Raw genomic sequence first — 19203 nt, 5'->3', positions numbered from 1 at the left:
TGAGTGAACTCAGCCTTTTCTCCTTGGAGCACAGGAAGATTAGAGGTGTATACAATGATGAGAGGCATTGATCATGTGGCTAGTCAGAGGCTTTTCCCAGGGCTGAAATGGCCAGCATGAGAGGGCACAGTTTTGAGGTGCTTGGAAACAGGTACAGAGAATCTGTCAGGGGTAAGTTTTTTACGCAGAGAGTGGTGAGTGCGTGGAATGGGCTGCCAGCGACAGTGGTGGAAGTGGAAACGATAGGGTCTTTTAAGAAACTCCTGGACAAGGTACATGGAGCTCAGAAAAATAGAGGGCTGTGGGTAACCCTAGATAATTTCTAAGGTAAGGACATGTTCAGCACAGCTTTGTGGATCAAAGGGCCTGTATTATGCTGTAGGTTTTCTATGTTTCTAATCTTTGGAATTCTCTACTCAAGGATTGGTGGATCGTTGGATGAATTCAAGGCTGAGATGAATTTTTGGCAGAAAGTGGAGTCATGGGAGATTGGAAGCAGAGAGGAATGTGGATCTGTGACTCAAATCAGATAGGCTGTGTTCTTACTGACTGGCAAAGCTGGTTAGAAGGGCCAGGGGGCTGACATGTTCTTCACTTGCCCCACTTGCCTCAGTGGCTTTGGAGCTCTTTGGATCAATGTCATTGGGTGACTTAAACATGCCATTATATCCAAAACCTCTTTACCGAATCACATTGAGTAATCCACCAATGAAAGGTCTCTTTAATTTGCTGAGGACGACAATCGTTATAATTTTCTTCTTAACAGTCCTTGATTGAGGTGTGGTATTGTTTCAATTCTGTGTGTGGTCTTGTGTAATAAATATTGATATGTGCTTGACAGTGAGGAGCAGGGCATTGTTATGATACCCAGTTCTCCTTGCATCATGTCCTCTCACTTACACCTTCCATGGCGTCACCCAGTAAAGTTCTGGGTTGGCTTTTCTCTTTCCCCTTCTGAGCCTGACCTTCAACTTTGCCAGTGTGATGTCTGTGCAGAAATCTCATTAAGCGCACTCTGTAATTCATCAGCCTCTCATTGTCACTCTAAAGGTTCACAACACACAATGTTTGTTCCATCACTCAGCCTGAGAGATCAGTTTGTGAATGAGAATTAAATGTTTTATCGGAAAAGTACCGTGAGGTAATTTCCTTCCATCCACATGTGGTGATTAACTGCTTTGTTATTGCACAGCTGTGCATAAAATATATCAATTTATAGAATCTATTCAGTGTTTGCTGGGGATTTATAATTGGAAGTAATTGTATCATTGAGTTTTATTGGGCACTCTGAAATTTATGTTGAGATGTCGCACAGAACAGGCACTTCCAGCCTACCGAGTGGCACAACCCAGCAACCCACCGATTACCACTGGCCTAATCAAGGGACAATTTACTATGACCAATTAATCTACTAACCGCTATGTCTTTGGATTGTGGGAGGAAATCCATGTGTATGCGGGAAGAATGTACAAACTTTCTTACAGAGACCACTGGAATTGAATTGCAAACTCTGCCCCAAACTATAATCACATCGTGGTAACTGCCATACTACCGAATCTTACAATGAATTTTACCGAAGAAAGGTAATTCCACTTCAGGCAAAGTGGATATACACTGTTTGCTCCATTTAATTTGTGCCTCTGATTTCTCATGCTTTTGGTGATATCCATGGAAAGTATACAAGGATGAGTATGGAGATCTGACAAAGGGATTTGGATGAGCTCAGGGTTCTGGAGAATAGGAGATGGACAGAAATGCAACTGCATGGTTTTGAGGGAAGGAACATAGATGAATGAGGACTTTAGCAGAAGGTGAGGTTAAGTCTCAATGGACTTTGGGACAGGTTGGCCTTACTAATAATGCAGATGTGTTGTAGTGCGGGAGACACAAACGAGCAACAGACTAAATACTGGAGTCCTCCTGAAAGCTTTCAATCTGAAACATAGACTATCCATTTCCCTGTATAGATGCAGCCTGATCTGCTAAGTTCCTTCAGCACTTCTGTGTTGCTTGTGTTGTAACACTGCTGTTGGGGGTGAGGGTGTAGTTATGGTTCAGCACCTGAGACTGGCCTGGGAGAGACTGAATGGTTTTGAGAACTGAGGCAGGACAGAAGATAATGTCTCTGTACCTCCCAGTACCGAGTTGTTGCACCATTCTGCTTATCCAGTTCAAGCTTCATGACAAATCATTTGTGTGAAACCATTCTTCACCAAAGAAATAAATATTCCACTAAATATCGAGAATACTGCAGTTATTCAACATTGAAGGTATAGCAGCTTTAAACTCAAATCTGTTTCTTCCCTTTACCATTTTAACAGAGTATCAGTTTCTATGGGTTAAAATCTAATAAATTGCTGTCAAAGGATTGCATTAAAGGTTCAGTTTAGCATACCTGCAATCATAATTTGTTCTTTAAGAATTGGAGAAGTCACATGGCGCAGCCAGAGGCAGTTTGGCTCATTTTCGTCTCTGTTAGCTCATACCAGAGCAACCCCCATTACTCCCATTCCTTCACTCCTTTCCAAGTAATTCCCTCCATTCACAATACAGTTTTCTCCTTTGTGGAAAACAGGGTTGCAAGAATTCAGTGACTGGTTGTTCAGTTTCTGAAAGTGGTCATTTGAAGAAATGAAGCTTTTTTTGACATTGGAAGTCTTTTATCTAGATTAAAGCTGTCTGCACTTTTTTATTCGCAGTTATTTTGTAAATAACACTATTCTTTGCATTTCTGGTCAGATGCTAAATGCATTTCATTGGCTTTGTATCTGTACTCAGCACAATGACAATAAAGTTAAATCTAATCTAATCTAATCACAGCAAGGGTGATTGATAAATTCATGGCCTAAGGTAGAAGGAGATGAGTTCAAACTTTCTGCATAATCACTCAAAGAATTGATCTGTATGTGCATGTAACAAGAGCTGTATAACTCATCTCCTTCTACCTTAGGTCATGAACTTATCAATCACCCCTGCAGTGGACCACTTTTTGGAGGTCCAAGACGCCGACTTCTACAAAGAAGAGATCCGTATGCTCCACGACCACTGGACTAAGCGTGTAAATATAGGAGGGTACTATGTTGAAAAATAAATGTGTTAGGTTTTCTAAAATTGACTCCTTCTACCGTAGGCCATGGACTTATCAATCACCCCTCATATCTTGAGCTTGTCTGATGGAATTAGACGAGACCCCAAGATATTGCTCACTACTTTGCTTTTTTTCTGCACTATTGTTAATTATGGTAAATTTTATGTATTGCATTATACTGCTGCCACAAAAGAGCAAATTTCACATTTGTCAGTGATAACAACCCTGGTTCTGAAGTGGTATCAAAAGAAACACTTGAAACAGAAGTCTAAATCCACACTGAAATATCAAACCTGACTCTCACTGATTCCTCCCACCTCCAACAAACATGGTTGTAAAGTGCACTCTTGTGTTCTTAAGGCACCGAGGTTGCTTTAAATCTTGCAATAAGAAATTATTTGAATTTTGGATCTGTCTGCTCTGGCAGTTATACCGATCCCAGTGGTGTAGTTGTGGTTTCACTCCTCGTCTTTAGGATGGGTGAGGTGGAGTGATTGTGTCAATTCTGTTTCGTAATTATTTTGTTCCTCTTTTCCAAATTTATTCAAACGTTCTTTTTCTCTCTTGGATTATATCTACTTCCCTAAAGCAGTCTGGGGCGAGTCCCTCGATCAGCATTCAGCGTATAGGTGTTTATTGTTTCAGCCTTAAACCCCACAAACACTGAAGTGCTGATTGGCTGGAAGCTGAAGAAGGAGGCAGCAGTGAGCCCCTCTGAGTCGTGGGTCTGTTGACAGGCACAACAGCTGTACTGAAGGGCACTAACTCTGAAACTATTCCATAGGTCATGGGAACAAGGACAGGCCTTCGGATCCATTTCCTGCATTTCCATTAGTCTGTTTCTTCACTCCTTTTATTGCTGTTAGATTTTAATTGTTTGGTCATCTTGGCTCATAAATCCATTGGGCACTGTTTTAAATTTCAATTAACTGGTGTACTGAGTGTTTCCGGCATTTTCTATCCCTTTCCTGAAAAAGCAGACTCAAACTGTTTCATGGGGGGTGGGGGGGAGGTGGTGTTCCATTAAGAGACACAGAGCAAAATTAGGGCAAAAGATAGTTAGGGCTGGTTTTGTGTATTCCAGAGATGAGACGTGGTGGGTTTAACGAGGCTTGTGGAAAACAAGTATGTTGTGTTAAAGAGCTGGAGCGCACAGTGTGTGTGTGGATGAAAGGCTGTACGTGGGGGTGCTGGATCTGCAGAAATGGTGTGTTTTACCTGAGATGTAGGTTGGGGGGGGAGGTGAAGCAAGAGAGATTTGAAGCATGCCCCAGTGCTGCTTTGAATTTCTAGGCCTCCTGTGGTTGGTACATTTCCAAGGTGCTCCTGTAGGTGCTATTGACTCATTGACTTCACCCATTCTAAGTTCAAAGTAACAACACTGAGATTCATTTTCTTGCAGGGATACTCAATAAATCCAATAACCATAATGGAATCAATGAAAGACTGCACCAATAGGGCGGACAACCAGTGTGCAAAAGACAACAGAACTGTGCAAAGACAAAAAGAGAGATAAAAAGAAATAATAATAATCTTTTAAAAAATCAATAGCTACTGGGAACTTGAGGTGAAGAGTCCATGAAACTGAGTCCATAGGTTGTGCGAACAATTCAGCAATGGGCCAAGTGAAGTTATCCCTTCTGGTTCAAGACCCTGAGGGCTGGGGGGTAATAACTGTTCCTGAACCTGGTGGTGTGGGTCTTGAAGCTCCTGTAGTGCCTTCCTGATGGCAGCAGCAACAAGAAAGCATGGCCTGGATGGTGGGTGTCCCTGATAATGGATGTTGTGACAATGCTCCATGTACAATAGATGTGCTCAATGGTGGGGGAGGGCTTTACCTGTGATTGATCGGGCTGTATCCACTACTTTTTGTAAGATTTTCCATTCAAGGGGATTGGTGTTTCCATACCAAGCAGTAATGCAGCCAGTTGATGTACTCTCCACCACACATCCCATAGGAGTTTGACAAAGTTTTTGATGTCATGCCAAATCTTTGCAAACTGCTAAGGAGGTAGAGGCGCTGCTGTGTTTTCTTCGAAATTGCACTTGTGCGCTGGGCATTGGACAGGCCCTCAGAAATGATAATACCAGGGAATTTAAAGTTGCTGACCCTCTCCACCTCTGATCCACCAATGAGGACTGACTCATGGACCTCCGATTTCCTCCTCCGGAAGTCAATAATCAGCTGCTTGGTCTTGCGGTTGTTGAGTGAGAGATTGTTATTGTGGCACCACTCAGCCAGATCTTCAATCTCCCTGCTCTATGCTGATTCATCATCACCTTTGATACAGCCAATTTCAGTAGTGTCATCAGCATAATTAAATATGGCATTGGAGCCACACAGTCGTAAGTGTAAAGCGAGTAGAGCAGGGGGCTAATCACACAGCCTTCTGCACCTGTGCTGATGGAGACTGTGGAGGAGACATTGCCAATCCGAACTGACTGGGGTCTGCAAAGAGGAAATCGAGGATCCAGTTGCACCAATTCTGTCCCGGTGCCCAGTGGCTCTATGTTCTGCAACAGCCAGCAGGCTTCCCACTGTTTCTGAACATCATGCACATGCGGCCACCTACCTTCATTCTTTTCGTCCAGCTCCCTGAGCTTCCTGGAGCCTTCTTGTAGAGTATGTCAATAAGCGGTGACTGTAGGGTCCTGCCTCCATTCTGTGCTTCCTGGAAGTCCAGGGTCAAGGAAGTATCCTTGGGATCTACAGTGAATGCAAGTCTGTTCTTTGGATGTAAGCATTGACAGTGATGGCCACAGACACATCCCAAGGCATTGGAGGCAATGGGGTAATTTTAGTTTTGTAAGTGACTAACATTTATTTTGCGAACATATTCAGGAACTCCACTCCACTCAATGCATTTGGAGATGCAAATAACCTTGCTTTTATTGGGAGAAGTTGCTGTTGATTTGGTTTGCCTCTTTTTAAATGATCTGCGAAGAGTGAGGATTGTTCCATGTCATCTCCATGAAAGGAGAATCAAATAATTGTTACTCTAGATCTGATGAAATACAAAAAAACACAAAATATGGAACACAATAATAAAAAAAATACAAATGTAAGTCCATAAGATAGCTTATCTGCGTACATTGATTGTATGTACGTAAAGTGACGATAGGTACAGGAATATCTGTAAAGGTAATTCTGACAGGAAATGATAAAATAGTGGAGGTATTGATCATCCTTACTACTTGGTGGAAAGTAACTGTTTGTGAGCGTAGTGGTCCTGGTATGGATGCCTTGTAGCCTCCTGCTTGATGGGAGTGGGACAAATAGTCTCTGAGCACGGTGGGTGACATCCTTCATATCACTAGCCTTTTTCCGGCACCTTTCTGTATAATATGTACTTGATGATTGGTAGGCTGGTGCTGGTGATACATTGGATAGTTTTGACTACCCATTGTAGGGTCTTCCTGCCCACTGCAGTGTAATTTCTATACCATGCAGTGATATAGCATGTCAGGATGCCCTCAACTGCACATCTATAGAAGATCATGAGTATTGATTTGTATAGTCCAGCTCTCTTCAGCCTCCTCAGAAGCAGAGATATTGGTGAGCTTTCTTGATTGTGTAGCATGTGTTCCAGGACCATGAGAGGTTGGGCGAGATGTGCACTTCCTGGAGTTTGAAACTGCTCGCAGCACAGACGTAACGAGGGTGTGAGTGGTGCGAGTTCTCTTGAAGTCATAACCATCTCTTTTGGTGTGTTGACTTTGAGGAAGAGGTTATTCGCCTCGCTCCAGGCCTCAAGCTCTTCTAGCTCCTCTCTGTAGGCCATCTCATAGTTGTTGGTGATGAGACTGACCACTGTTGTGTCATCGGTGAAATTGACAATGTGATTGCTGGGGTGTTTGGCCATGCGGTAGTGTGTGAGCAGAGTACAGCATTGGGCTCAGCACACAGCCCTGCAGGGTGGCTTCCATGTTGAGGATGATAGGGAGGGAGGAGGGAGGAACAGTCCTACATTTTAACTATCTGAGGTCTGTTGGCTAGTAAATCCAACATGCAGTCACATAGTGGTGTCTTCAGACCTGAATAGGAGTTTATTCACCAAGATCTGTGGGACAGTAGTGTTGAATGCTGAACTGAAATCGAGAACCAGCATTCTCACATAAGAATCCTTGTTTTCTGGTGTATCAGAGCCAGGTGCATGATGGTTGCTATGGCATCTGTCAGAGTGGTTTCTCATAGTAAGCATATTGGTGAGTGTCCCATGTGACAGGAATGGAGATTTTGATGTGTGCCATTACCAGCCACTCAAAGCACTCCACAATGATTGTTGTCAGTGCACTGGCTGGCAGTTGTTTAGTTCTGAAGGTGTAGAGTTCTCTGGTACTGGGGTGAATGTGGCTGATTTGCAGCAAGTGGAGATAGCAGCTTGTGTGAGTGAAGTTTTGAAGATGTCCGTGAAGATGTCAGTGAGTACCTAGCCTGGGATGTTACCTGGCCCGGCAGTGTTACAGGGGTTGGTTCTCTGCAGAGTCCTTCTCACATCTGCTGCTGTTACAGACCGTGACTGCTCACCAAGAAAGGGGGTTGGCTTTTGTGGCTGCTGTTTTGTTGCGTGCCTCGAAGTGTGCATAAAAGTTGTTAGGAACATTAAGGAGGGAGGCGTTACTGGTATGGTCAATGCTGTTTTCCCTTCTGTAGTCAGTACTGCCCTTGATGCACAGCCACATATGCCAGGGATCATTATCGGACAGGTGTATACCTGGAATATTTTGTACATAGGTAGTCTTTGACCCCTCATCTTTGCTGTAAGTTGTGTCTCCATTTATCAATGTACCAACTAAGATTCAATAGAGAAATCCATTTTAACAAAAGAAAATGTGGAACCATTCAGTAGGTCTGGGAACTTCTGTAGAGGGTGAAATTAATTTAATGTTATCATGTGCAATGCAGATCATCATAATTTTAATTTTATATATTTAAGTATGAAAGGGGTTAAAGGGCAACATTCAAGATGATAAAGGGCCTCACAGTTAAAGGCACAGCTTCCTATTGTGGATCTGCAGAGGTCCAGATGACAGAATGGGTAGGAACGAGGAGCCCTCTAGGGGTTGTAGAGATAAGGCAGGGGACGAAGTTGACAGCTAGTGAATAAAGATCTGGTAAGAGGATGAGGTAGTTGGTGGCCCAGAAGTAGTTCAGAATCCATTTCCACAGCAAATGTTCTAAGGCTGGTATCCTGTTTTGCGGACTTTTATAAATTTGTTTTCAGGAAGTGGATATCACTGACACAACAAGCATTTAAGACCATTCTAGTTACCCTGGAAGCAAATGGCTTGGGGCTTGAGACTTCAGTAAGCTATTTCAGGCAAGGAAGGCAGTTTTCCTTCCTGAACAAGTGTTTTTTTTATCTCAGCAGTTAATTTTGTAGATTATAAGATCAATAGCTAGCTATTTAAATTCCAGACTTGAGATTCTACATCTGCCATTTCAGGATTTGAACTCTAGTGTTTGGGCTGTTACCAATCTGGTCATTTAACTACTGCACCACCCCCACACTGGAAGGGATGGGTATACATCTGCACAGTTGAGCTAACTGCCCTCCTGCCCCAGGAAGCCAGCCTCCCCGCAGCAGGCTCACGACAATGCTTGCTGGAATGCTGGGACATTCCTCTTGCGGAGGGGCACCAGCCAGCATAGGAATGTTTTTTGCAATTGGAATTCTGCAGAGCAGATGAAAACCATCTGTGGATGCTCTTTCCCACTACCTGTGGCTGGGATTCCCCACTTTTTTTTCTGCTTTCTGTTGTGGCGTTGCTGGAATTGGGAGCTCCCGCGGTGCAGGGACTGCCTTCTGGACGGTTTCAACTGGCTGGAAAAATTGGAGAGAGGCAATCTCTCCACTGGCCATCGATTTTGTGCGCCTCATCTCCTAGGAGAAGGAAGAGGCACTGCGCTTTGCATCAATGGAATTTCAGGTGCACCCCTACCTCTATTGATATCCCGTGATGCATTGTGCTGTGGCCCACCCTGTGAGCAAGCAGTGAGCGGGGCAGTGCCCCTGGGTAGAAAGTTAATCAGTTCACACCCAGCTCCAAATGGAAAGCCAGTAAGCTTATGGAATTCTGAAATTTGATTGTGGGCTGCCTGTGATACTGATGGAGCACCAGCACAGATTTAGATGTCAAACCATATGAGATGGCCTCTGTTATTGTGTAACACTCCTCGGTCCCTTTCTGCACCTCCACAGTAGGAACTCTGGCCTTGAACAGAGCTGTCAAAGCATGAGGTCACCAGCCCTCATTAGGCTAAAAATGAACATGTACCGTTAAATGCTTAAGATACTTCAGATACTTCTGGGACCCAGTTAGATAGGGAGTTCAACTGGACAAGGAACCGAATTAACAGAGCTGGTGGGAGGAGCTGAGGTATTAAAAGCTGAGTGCCATGGGCTGTAACTTTCAAAGTTTCTAATGTGTGTAACTGAAGCAGCAGACTCTGCACGCTGGACACCTTGTTTAAAGAGCTAGGAACAGCATTATAAAGCCCAAAGCAGCAGAGAGGAGAGGAAATGCCCCCTTTAACTGAAAAACTGGAACCAAGGTAAAATCAGTCTTTTTCTTGAAATTTTAAATACTTATTTTTATTTTAAAGAAAAGCTTGAATTGTTCTCTTGAAGCTGTAGACCTTCACTTGGAAAAACTGTTTGTAGCCTTTGTGTCTAAAGTGTTTGATTTTACTTCAGCAGTGTCGCATCCATTCAGTCAAATGTTGATAAATGTCAGTAGTTTGGAAAATATTATATGATGTCAACGAGTTAAAGTTATCATATAGCTTTTATAAATTAGTCCGTGTGTTTTGATGTGTGCATCCATAAACTAGTCGTTGGGCATTATACATTTATATTTGTGGATGTCGCCCTGTTGACCATTTTGTGAGCCAGTAGATTAAACAAGGAGTGGCAGTGGCCCGTTTCCTGAATGAGCATTGCTGACACCAGTGCACTGTCACCCTGAGCTCAAGCTTCCAAATTTAGCAGACGGATCATATTGGAGGCGTCACATTGAGGGACAGAGACTTGGTTTACATTCCTTAGGCCTTATGGAAGCAGTCGTTATATCTTTGAAGTATTAAAATAAATATGGCATGACTGCGAAACATTGCAGGAATGTTGGTTGGTGTGACTTGTTTACTACTACTTCAGGCTCGCGTGGGTTGCTGGAAAACAACTATCCGTTACAATTAAATAGCTTCATTTAATGTATCAAAATCAACCATCGTCAAATAATTTTGAATCAAGCCACATGGAGGTGTGACCAAAATCTTGGCTTTTGAGGAATGGCTTTAAAGGAAGAAACAGAAGTTTATTGACCTGTTGCTTAAGAGGCCACGTTGGAGTAACATGTGTCTCTGAGGATTGTGTGGTCAGATGAGTTTATAGAGACAGACATTGTGAGAACATTTTAACATGAGAATCTTACCAGTGATGTGTTGATTTACCTGGAGCCAGTGAAGGGTTAACAAGCATAGGTATTTGGAAAGGTGAGAACTAAGGATGAACCCAAAAATCTCAAGAATGTCAAGTTCAACTCTATTGTTAACATGAGCATGCATACACCAAACATAAATGGCATGAAAATTATTAATTTCAATGGCATTAAAATTATTTTTTGCAGCTGGAGCCCACTACATTGCAAGCATAAGTTAACATAAATTAATATGTGTACAAATGAGTCATTCATTGTCATTGTCATTCATTATTGCAATGAATGACTGACCTCCAAGTTGGTGGCTGGGTGCTGGGATGTAGGTGCAGAGGTAACACTGAAGGTTCAAGCCATGGATATCTGAAGGGTACAAATGTGATCCTCTCTCATCATTCAAGTAACATTCTAGTGTCCTGGGCCAAGGTTTATCCAGCATCACAGCTATCTGGACTATTCCTCTTCTCACCCTGTCTCTTGCAAAAACGCCATCCCCTTCTCGCAGTTCCTCTGTCTCCGCCGCATCTGCTCTCAGGATGAGGCTTTTCATTCTAGGACGAGGGAGATGTCCTCCTTTTTTTAAAGAAAGGGGCTTCCCTTCCTCCACTATCAACTCTGCTCTTAAATGCATCTCCCCCATTTCACATACATTTGCTCTCACTCCATCCTCCCACCACCCGGCTAGGAATAGGGTTCCCCTGGTCCTCACCTACCACCCCACCAGCCTCCGGGTCCAACATATTATTCTCCGTAACTTCCGCCACCTCCAACGGGATCCCACCACTAAGCACATCTTTCCCTACCCCCCCCACTTTCCGCAGGGATTGCTCCCTACGTGACTCCCTTGTCCATTCGTCCCCCCCATCCCTCCCCACTGATCTCCCTCCTGGCATTTATCCGTGTAAGCAGAACAAGTGCTACACGTGCCCTTACACTTCCTCCCTTACCACCATTCAGGGCCCCAGACAGTCCTTCCAGGTGAGGCGACACTTCACCTGTGAGTCGGCTGGGGTGATATACTGCGTCTGGTGCTCCCGATGTGGCCTTTTATATATTGGCGAGACCTGACGCAGACTGGGAGACTGCTTTGCTGAACATCTACGCTCTGTCCACCAGAGAAAGCTTTGCTCCAGCATCCAATGTCAGCTTTCCATCATCAGAGAACTGTGGGGATGTATTCTGTATAAACCAGTCACCAGGTTTCCCAGCAACACACATCAAAGTTGCTGGTGAATGCAGCAGGCCAGGCAGCATCTCTAGGAAGAGGTACAGTCGACGTTTCAGGCCGAGACCCTTCGTCAGGACTAACTGAAGGAAGAGTTAGTAAGAGATTTGAAAGTTGGAGGGGGAGGGGGAGATCCAAAATGATAGGAGAAGACAGGAGGGGGAGGGATGGAGCCAAGAGTTGGACAGGTGATAGGCAAAAGGGATACGGGAGGATCATGGGACAGGAGGTCCGGGAAGAAAGACAGGGGTGGGGGGACCCAGAGGATGGGCAAGGGGTATATTCAGAGGGAGAAAAAGGAGAGTGAGAGAAAGAATGTGTGTATAAAAATAAATAACAGATGGGGTACGAGGTGGAGGTGGGGCATTGGCAGAAGTTAGAGAAGTCGATGTTCATGCCATCAGGTTGGAGGCTACCCAGACAGAATATAAGGTGTTGTTCCTCCAACCTGAGTGTGGCCTCCAACTTTCAAATCTCTTACCAACTCTTCCTTCAGTTAGTCCTGACGAAGGGTCTCGCCCTGAAACGTTGACTGTACCTCTTCCTAGAGATGCTGCCTGACCTGCTGCGTTCACCAGCAACTTTGATGTGTGTTGCTTGAATTTCCAGCATCTGCAGAATTCCTGGTGTCCAGGTTTCCCAAATCATTTCATGAATGTAATAAATAGAACAGAACTGGCCTTTCGGCCCACAATGTTGTGCAAAAAAAAAAGCAAATCAAAAACACCCCAGCACTAATTCCTCCTATTTGCACCATGTCCATATCCCTCCATCTTCCTTACATCCGTGTGCCTATGCAAATGTCTCTTAAAATCCTCTAATGTATTTGCCTCTGCCACCATACCGGGCATCCACGACTAGTGAGTTTTAAAAAAAAGACTTACCCCTCACATCCCCCTTGAACCTACCCCCCCCACCTTCATTTCAACCCTAGGAAACAGATACTCCCTGTTTACTCTATTTTTGCCTCTCATCTTATAAAGCTCCATCAGGTCACCCCTCATCCTCTGGCACCTCAGGAAGCTTCATTGGCTACAGAAGTCTTGCGGCCCAGAGGTTGTGTAAAGTCCAAGAGGAATATACCTTTAGAAATGACTGGGTACTCAAGCTCACCTACTTGGCGTAGAGCTGAGGGCTGTTTTGGATCTGGTGACCTGCTCGTACTCTCCTGAGTCTGTGTGTCAGAGGTTACCCATGGTTGTGGTGGGAGCTGTTGGCACTGAGTTAATCTCGGGAACAGGCGCAAAATGAAGTGAATGTATGGTGGTGCCCACAATGATGCATTTGTAAACACAAGAAATTCTGCAAATGCCAGAAATCCAAAGTAACACACACAAAATGCTGGAGGTTCTCAGCTTGTCAGACAGCGTCCATGGAGATGAACCAACAGTCGACCATTCAAGCCAAGACCCTTCTTCAGGACTTCCTTGAAGCCCTGTGATAAACCAGCACAAATAATTAGTACCTTTCCCTGATGTCAGGGAGAGGTACTGGTCATGGAGGCTAATAAACTAGGTTCTGCTAAAAGGTAAGGGAGTTGCCTTGTTTAGTATTTGGGAATGAGTTTTTATGTGGAATGTGCGGGCTGCAAGTCAGCAGAACTTAGGCTACAGATCAGTTATCTAGGATTTATTCCTCTGAGAGCATGAAGTTCGCTGGGAGTAATAACTCAAGTTCTTGTTTTCATTCTGTGGGAATGGTATGTGCCGATTCCAGATCCCGATAACTGTGCAGAGACCAAGTAAGTTATTTCTACGTGTACAGATTTCACCCCCTGCCCTCACAGTATGGAGATGCTCCAGCCAGTTTTAGGAAGTGATTGCTGCTCTTGACAAACCATATGCTGCCACTGCAGCCGTCTCCTTTTCATGGTGAAGTCATGGGACCTGGGCGAAGGTGGGTCAGTGGAATGGGAGAGAATCATGGCCATTTGGACATGAAAAGATGGGCTTGAGGCCATAGGAAGGAACGAAATCTTCTCATCAGCTGTCATGCTCCATCAAAATTTAAATATGTTTGTTTCGTTACTTGGCAAGTACAGTGAAGTGGGATTAATTTGAGGTGGTTCTGATACTGTCCAGTGATATGAAGATTGTCTGCCATTCACAAAGACCACCTTCAGTTATAGCTACCTGTTCCTGGAGATGACCATTAAAGCTGTGTGATGTTAGATTTCAAACTAAGGAAGCGGGATCCGGAGTCAATTGCTAGATTTGTGTCCGTATCATTCTAATTGTATTTGGGACTGCTTTTATGTGGCTGGCTCTCTTAGCACACCACCTAGTTTCCTGGTTTCACCGGAAGGAAGAAAGGTGTTTCAGTGGAGAGGTGATGGTTGATGGAGTTAAGGACTTGGGTGGGAGCAGTGTTTAATGTATTGCTGTGACATGGAGTTTCCCCTTGCCTTGCTTTGTCCAAGTGTTGAATAAGACAAAATTTAATTTCTATTTAAGAATCACATTAGGGTCCCAGAGGATACTTGGCTTCCTTTTTCTGTTGGTCCCTAGGTAGTTAACAGTTTCTCCCCCTCCTACTTTGCTACAACTCCTTGGCTGAAAGGCTGAAAATGTTGATAACATGACGTCATACGTGACATGCACCATCATTCCACAAAATCCTTGCAGGCTTGAAGTATCTCAAGTGACTTGGTGCTGTGGTGCAGAAAGCCAGCTTATCTACATTCCTCACAGAATCCTTTATTTGTTCATCCAGTTTAAATGTGTGGCTACTTTCCACACCTTTTAAGGAGATGTCAGGAGCTGTGTGATGCATTGGAAAAGATGACTCTCCAGCAACAGTACTGGAGGCTCATTATAACTTCAGTTCAACTGCAATTTAAAAAAAACTCTCTTGTTCAATATAGGAAGTTTAGAGAGTACAGTTTCATCACCCTCACTGGTGCCATATAAACCAATCCTCCGGGGAAGACCCACACATCATCACTGGGGGACGTTTCCTCCACTCCGTGACCCTCACTGGGAGGCAGTCAAATGCACACCGACCCTGATTGGGGACTGGAGTGACCCCTATACTCTTTGACCCTTACTGGGGGATGGGTCCCACAAGCCTCAACCCTCACAAGCGGCAGGTCCCGTACACACTGACTTTCACTGGGCGACAGACCAGCTCACAGTCACCCTCACTGAGGGGCAGGTGTCATGCTCACTGACCTTCACTGAGGGAAGGGTCCCACACTTACTGACCCTCACTAGGGGATGGTCCAGCCCACACATTAACCCTCAATGGGGACGGTCCAACACATGACCCTCACAGCGATGATATGTCCCAGAAACACACCATTTCTCACTTTGGGATGCGTCCCATGCATACTGATATGCTCCAGGGACAGGTGTCCCTCCCTCCCCTCCCCCCCTCGACCGCCCCTCCCCTTGACCCCCCCTTCTCGACCCCCCTCCTCACTCCCCCTCCACTCTCCTCTCCCCTCTTGGCGCCCCTCTCCGCTCTCCCCTCTCCATAACCCCCTTCCCTTCCCCTCTCCCCTCCCTCCCTTCCCCTCTCCACCCCCCCCCGCCCTCCACTGCTTTTCCCTCAGACTCACATGCACAAACCCTCACCGGGGTCAGGTCCTACCCACATACACACGTGCATTCACACTCCCTCACCAGAACAGGTTGTGCTTGCACACACACACACTGACTCTCACTTGGAGTATAGTTCCACACGAGTTGATGTGTGTTGCGTGTGTCTGTGTTCACTGTCACCCTTGTGTTGAGGTCTGAACTGTGCTCCTGTGTGGAAGCATACTGCCACATACGACCCCAATGGAGCCTTTGGAAATTGGGGGAACTGTTGAACTGGGGGTCCTACCAGCTCCTTTGACTGTCAGATCCTCCATGTCAGAGCATTCCGAAGACTGTGAAGGACGAGGCGTATCCTCCATATTTAAACCTATATGCATATAATTTAAAGCAGATGATTTTGTGAGAATCAGTTTGCTATGTGCAGATTGGGGGTCACATTTCTGTACTGCTTTTGACAGGTTCTCCTGTTGTACCTGGAGGTACATGTTTCAATCAGGTTTTCATTTTGCATGGAATGTTCTCAGTGCTTCTGTCAGGGTAAACAGAGCTGGTGGATTCTGAGCAACAGTATCTTCAGCAAACTGTCAAAAGCATTTGGTATAGGATCTTTCATTGCTAGAACTCTCTAGCAAGCACAAAAGACCTTCCTTGGCTGGTGGTGAGGTGGGTGCATCCTATTGGGGCTTGAAAGCACAGCCGGGGTCTGAGTCCCTCTGTGTAATTCTGACCTGAGGCTGCAGTGTGAATGAGACCATTGTGCACCTCCTTCTGAAATGTGCATTTAGAAACATAGAAAACCTGCAGCACAATACAGGCCCTTCGGCCCACAAAGTTGTGCTGAACATGTCCCTACCTTAGAAATTACTAGGCTTACCCATAGCCCTCTATTTTTCTAAGCTCCATGTACCCATCCAAAAGTCTCTTAAAAGACCTTATCATATCCACCTCCACTACCGTTGCCGGCAGCCCATTCCACGCACTCACCACTCTCTGCGTAAAAAAACTTACCCCTGACATCTTCTCTGTACCTACTCCCCAGCACCTTAAACCTGTGTCCTCTTGTGGCAACCATTTCAGCCCTGGGAAAAAGCCTCTGACTATCCACACAATCAATACCTCTCATCATCTTATACACCTCTTTCAGGTCACCTCTCATCCTCCGTCACTCCAAGGAGAAAAGGCCAAGTTCATTCAACCTATTTTCATAAGGCATGCTCCCCAATCCAGGCAACATCCTTGTAAATCTCCTCTGCACCCTTTCTATGGCTTCCACATCTTTCCTGTATTGAGGCAACCAGAACTGAGCACAGTACTCCAAGTGGGGTCTGACCAGGGTCCTATATAAGATCATAAGATAAAGGAGCAGAAGTTGGGCATTCGGCCCATTGAGTCTGCTCCGCCATTTTATCATGAGCTGATCCATTCTCCCATTTAGTCCCACTCCCCCGTCTTCTCACCATAACCTTTGATGCCCTGGCTACTCAGATACGTATCAATCTCTGCATTAAAATATAGCTGCAACATTACCTCTCGGCTCCTAAATTCATTTCCATGATTAATGAAGGCCAATACACCATATGCCTTCTTAACCACAGAGTCAACCTGCGCAATTTGCCAGGAGGATTGGAAGGAAATGGAGGGGGTATATGTGCACCCCTCCCCCGCAGCTGCTAAGTACACCATTGCTCAGTGGGGCTGCTCCAACCCTGAGGCAGACATTGACTGCTGTTGGAAGAAGCCCTGCTCGGTGAAGGCTGCTCTGTAGCCTGCCCAAGAGCTGACCATGACTGAATTACGAAGTTACAATGTGGAAGGAGACAAAGGTTCTGTCCCGTTCACACTGGTTGTGTGCAAAAATGCTCCATCTAAACCACTGCCCCACAGCCCTGCAAATCCTGTCCTTATTCCTGGCTGCACAGGACGAGAACCGGATCACAGTGTTGAGATGCAAGATAAGAATGGAAGAGCAGGTTTAAAGAGCCAAATGGCTTCCTCAAGCTCTCCTTTGAGCGCGACAGGTGAATCTTCATCCGCTTCTCCCGGTAGTGAGTTCAAGGCTCCAAATGTATATAAAAATGTTGTTGCATCACACTTGGTTCTAGTCAGTTACTTGCAAGCTTCATTCCCTGCTTCTTGGCCCCTCTGCCAGTGGGAATGGTTTTCCTCTCCATTCATGGACCTGTAGAAGAGGGTCCGTGGTGAAGCTTGGGACTGTGGACAACCAGAGAGTTTAGGGTTCTGAGTGCAGAATTCACTAAAGGCCAGTGATTTTAAAACCCGCAACTGGAGCCACGCCCCTTTAAGGAGAGTGGGATTGAGTCATTTGTGTCTGGGCCGCACCAATAGCACTTCACTCAGTCCAAGCCGGTGTTTCGGGAAGGAAGGTCTGCCCTGGTGAAGTACAGGTTCACCTTTAAAGCCACTGAATAATGTTTGCTGGAGAAAGACCTAATTAAAGTGCTTACCCAATTCAGCTCTGTGGATTACATTAGAGTAGTGATTTTCTTCTGTGGGAAAGGTCAGAGAATTTGTGCGAAAGCATCAAGGGTTAGTCCTGACGAAGGGTCTCGGCCTGAAACGTCGACTGCACCTCTTCCTACAGATGCTGCCTGGCCTGCTGCGTTCACCAGCAACTTTGATGTGTGTTGCTTGAATTTCCAGCATCTGCAGAATTCCTGTTGTCAGCGAGGCCTGTGTTTGTTTCCACAGCCAGGTGGAGCAGGGCCACATTAGGAATCAACTCCTCACACAAGAACCGTGATAATCTCGAGCCTTAGTCCCTGAAAAGCTGCATACTCTGGGTATTAATTGAAAATCTCCGCAATGGTAGAGCTGGCTTTTCTCTGTTAAACCTCTCTCTGTTGGGAGGCCTAGCCTTTCACCTAGTGCAAGGCCTCATGGAGTAGTTCATTCTGGCCTTTGTGGACCCTCTCCACATTGTTAAAAAGACTCACAGCTGGACCAGAAGACTGTAGCCTTCAGAGATATTAAAACCAATTGGACTTGTTTGGTTTTAGAATGTTGTCCCATTTAAGGTAAGCCTGTGTTTGACACCTCAATACATCATACAGAAGACAGGCAGTTTGGAAAAAACACCACATTCTGGCCTGGGATAAAATATTGGATCTGATTTCATGGTTGGAGCTGTCTCCTCTGCTCTCGATGACATCCAAGAGCTCTCTTTTAAATGGATCCAGAATTTTTTGAGTTCTGCTTCTGCCAATAGTGCTACTGCATATTCTGCATAATTGCAATATTTGTTGGTTGAATAGAATCATAGCATATTAGGATTTTTCAGTGTACAGAGAGACAATTCCCTGGAATAATGATCTTCCTTATCCCCCTCCCTGTTCCTATGCTGACTCCCTTTTCAAATACCCAAGAATCTTTACTCCTCTCTCAATGTAAGGACAGGCACTTGGTAAGTTTGTGCTCTTGTGGTATTACCTTGACCCTAACGATGCCTGCCATCTTCAGGTCAAAGATCTTTAGGTTGAAATCGCAGTAAGTAGTAGACCTTTAAATGCAGTTAATTACAGAGGAGTTGTGTTCCTAGAAATCTGTCTGTGTGGCAATTTTCTGTAACAAACCCTGGGCAAGAAAAGAACAAAACATGTTATTGTTCTGTATTGTAGGTTTTTTCGGATTAGAGTGGATTTTATATTCTGTATCTTAAATTTCCATTATCCAGTCTGCCTTAGTGTGTGTGGGACAATGTACTGAGGAAGTAGAAGGGGATAAAATACAAATCTTCTGAGTGTGTGAGTGTCTGTGTATCTGTAAGTAAAACTTGTGGCGTATTTAGAAACGAGTGCAAGTCTCTAAGAGTTGTGCCTCATGACTAGCTGTTTGGTTAACATTGTAATATTATTTGGGGATAATAATTCTAGTGACAGTCTGTCTCTAAAAGG

The 19203-nt window shown here is 44.9% G+C and overlaps 1 protein-coding gene across 12 annotated transcripts in view; it reads left to right on the top strand.

The window, feature by feature from the left end:
• The window catches only part of LOC134358497 (sorbin and SH3 domain-containing protein 1), a 214518-nt gene that overhangs the window by 78985 nt on the left and 116330 nt on the right, over positions 1–19203 (top strand). The window contains exon 1 of one of the 12 annotated variants that reach the window (XM_063070776.1): positions 9441–9644. The exons of 10 other annotated variants lie outside the window; for them this stretch is intronic. In XM_063070776.1, coding sequence (XP_062926846.1) covers positions 9613–9644 — 32 coding nt within the window. In that variant the 5' untranslated portion in view covers positions 9441–9612. Of the gene's footprint in view, positions 1–9440; positions 9645–19203 lie in introns of those variants that run through there. One more of the 12 variants, XM_063070774.1, reaches the window with a different exon arrangement.

This window comes from Mobula hypostoma, chromosome 18, assembly GCF_963921235.1.
Source record: "Mobula hypostoma chromosome 18, sMobHyp1.1, whole genome shotgun sequence".
Taxonomy (NCBI): domain Eukaryota; kingdom Metazoa; phylum Chordata; class Chondrichthyes; order Myliobatiformes; family Myliobatidae; genus Mobula; species Mobula hypostoma.
Note: the sequence above shows the minus strand (reverse complement) of the source record. Positions and strands in the feature narration are given on the sequence as shown.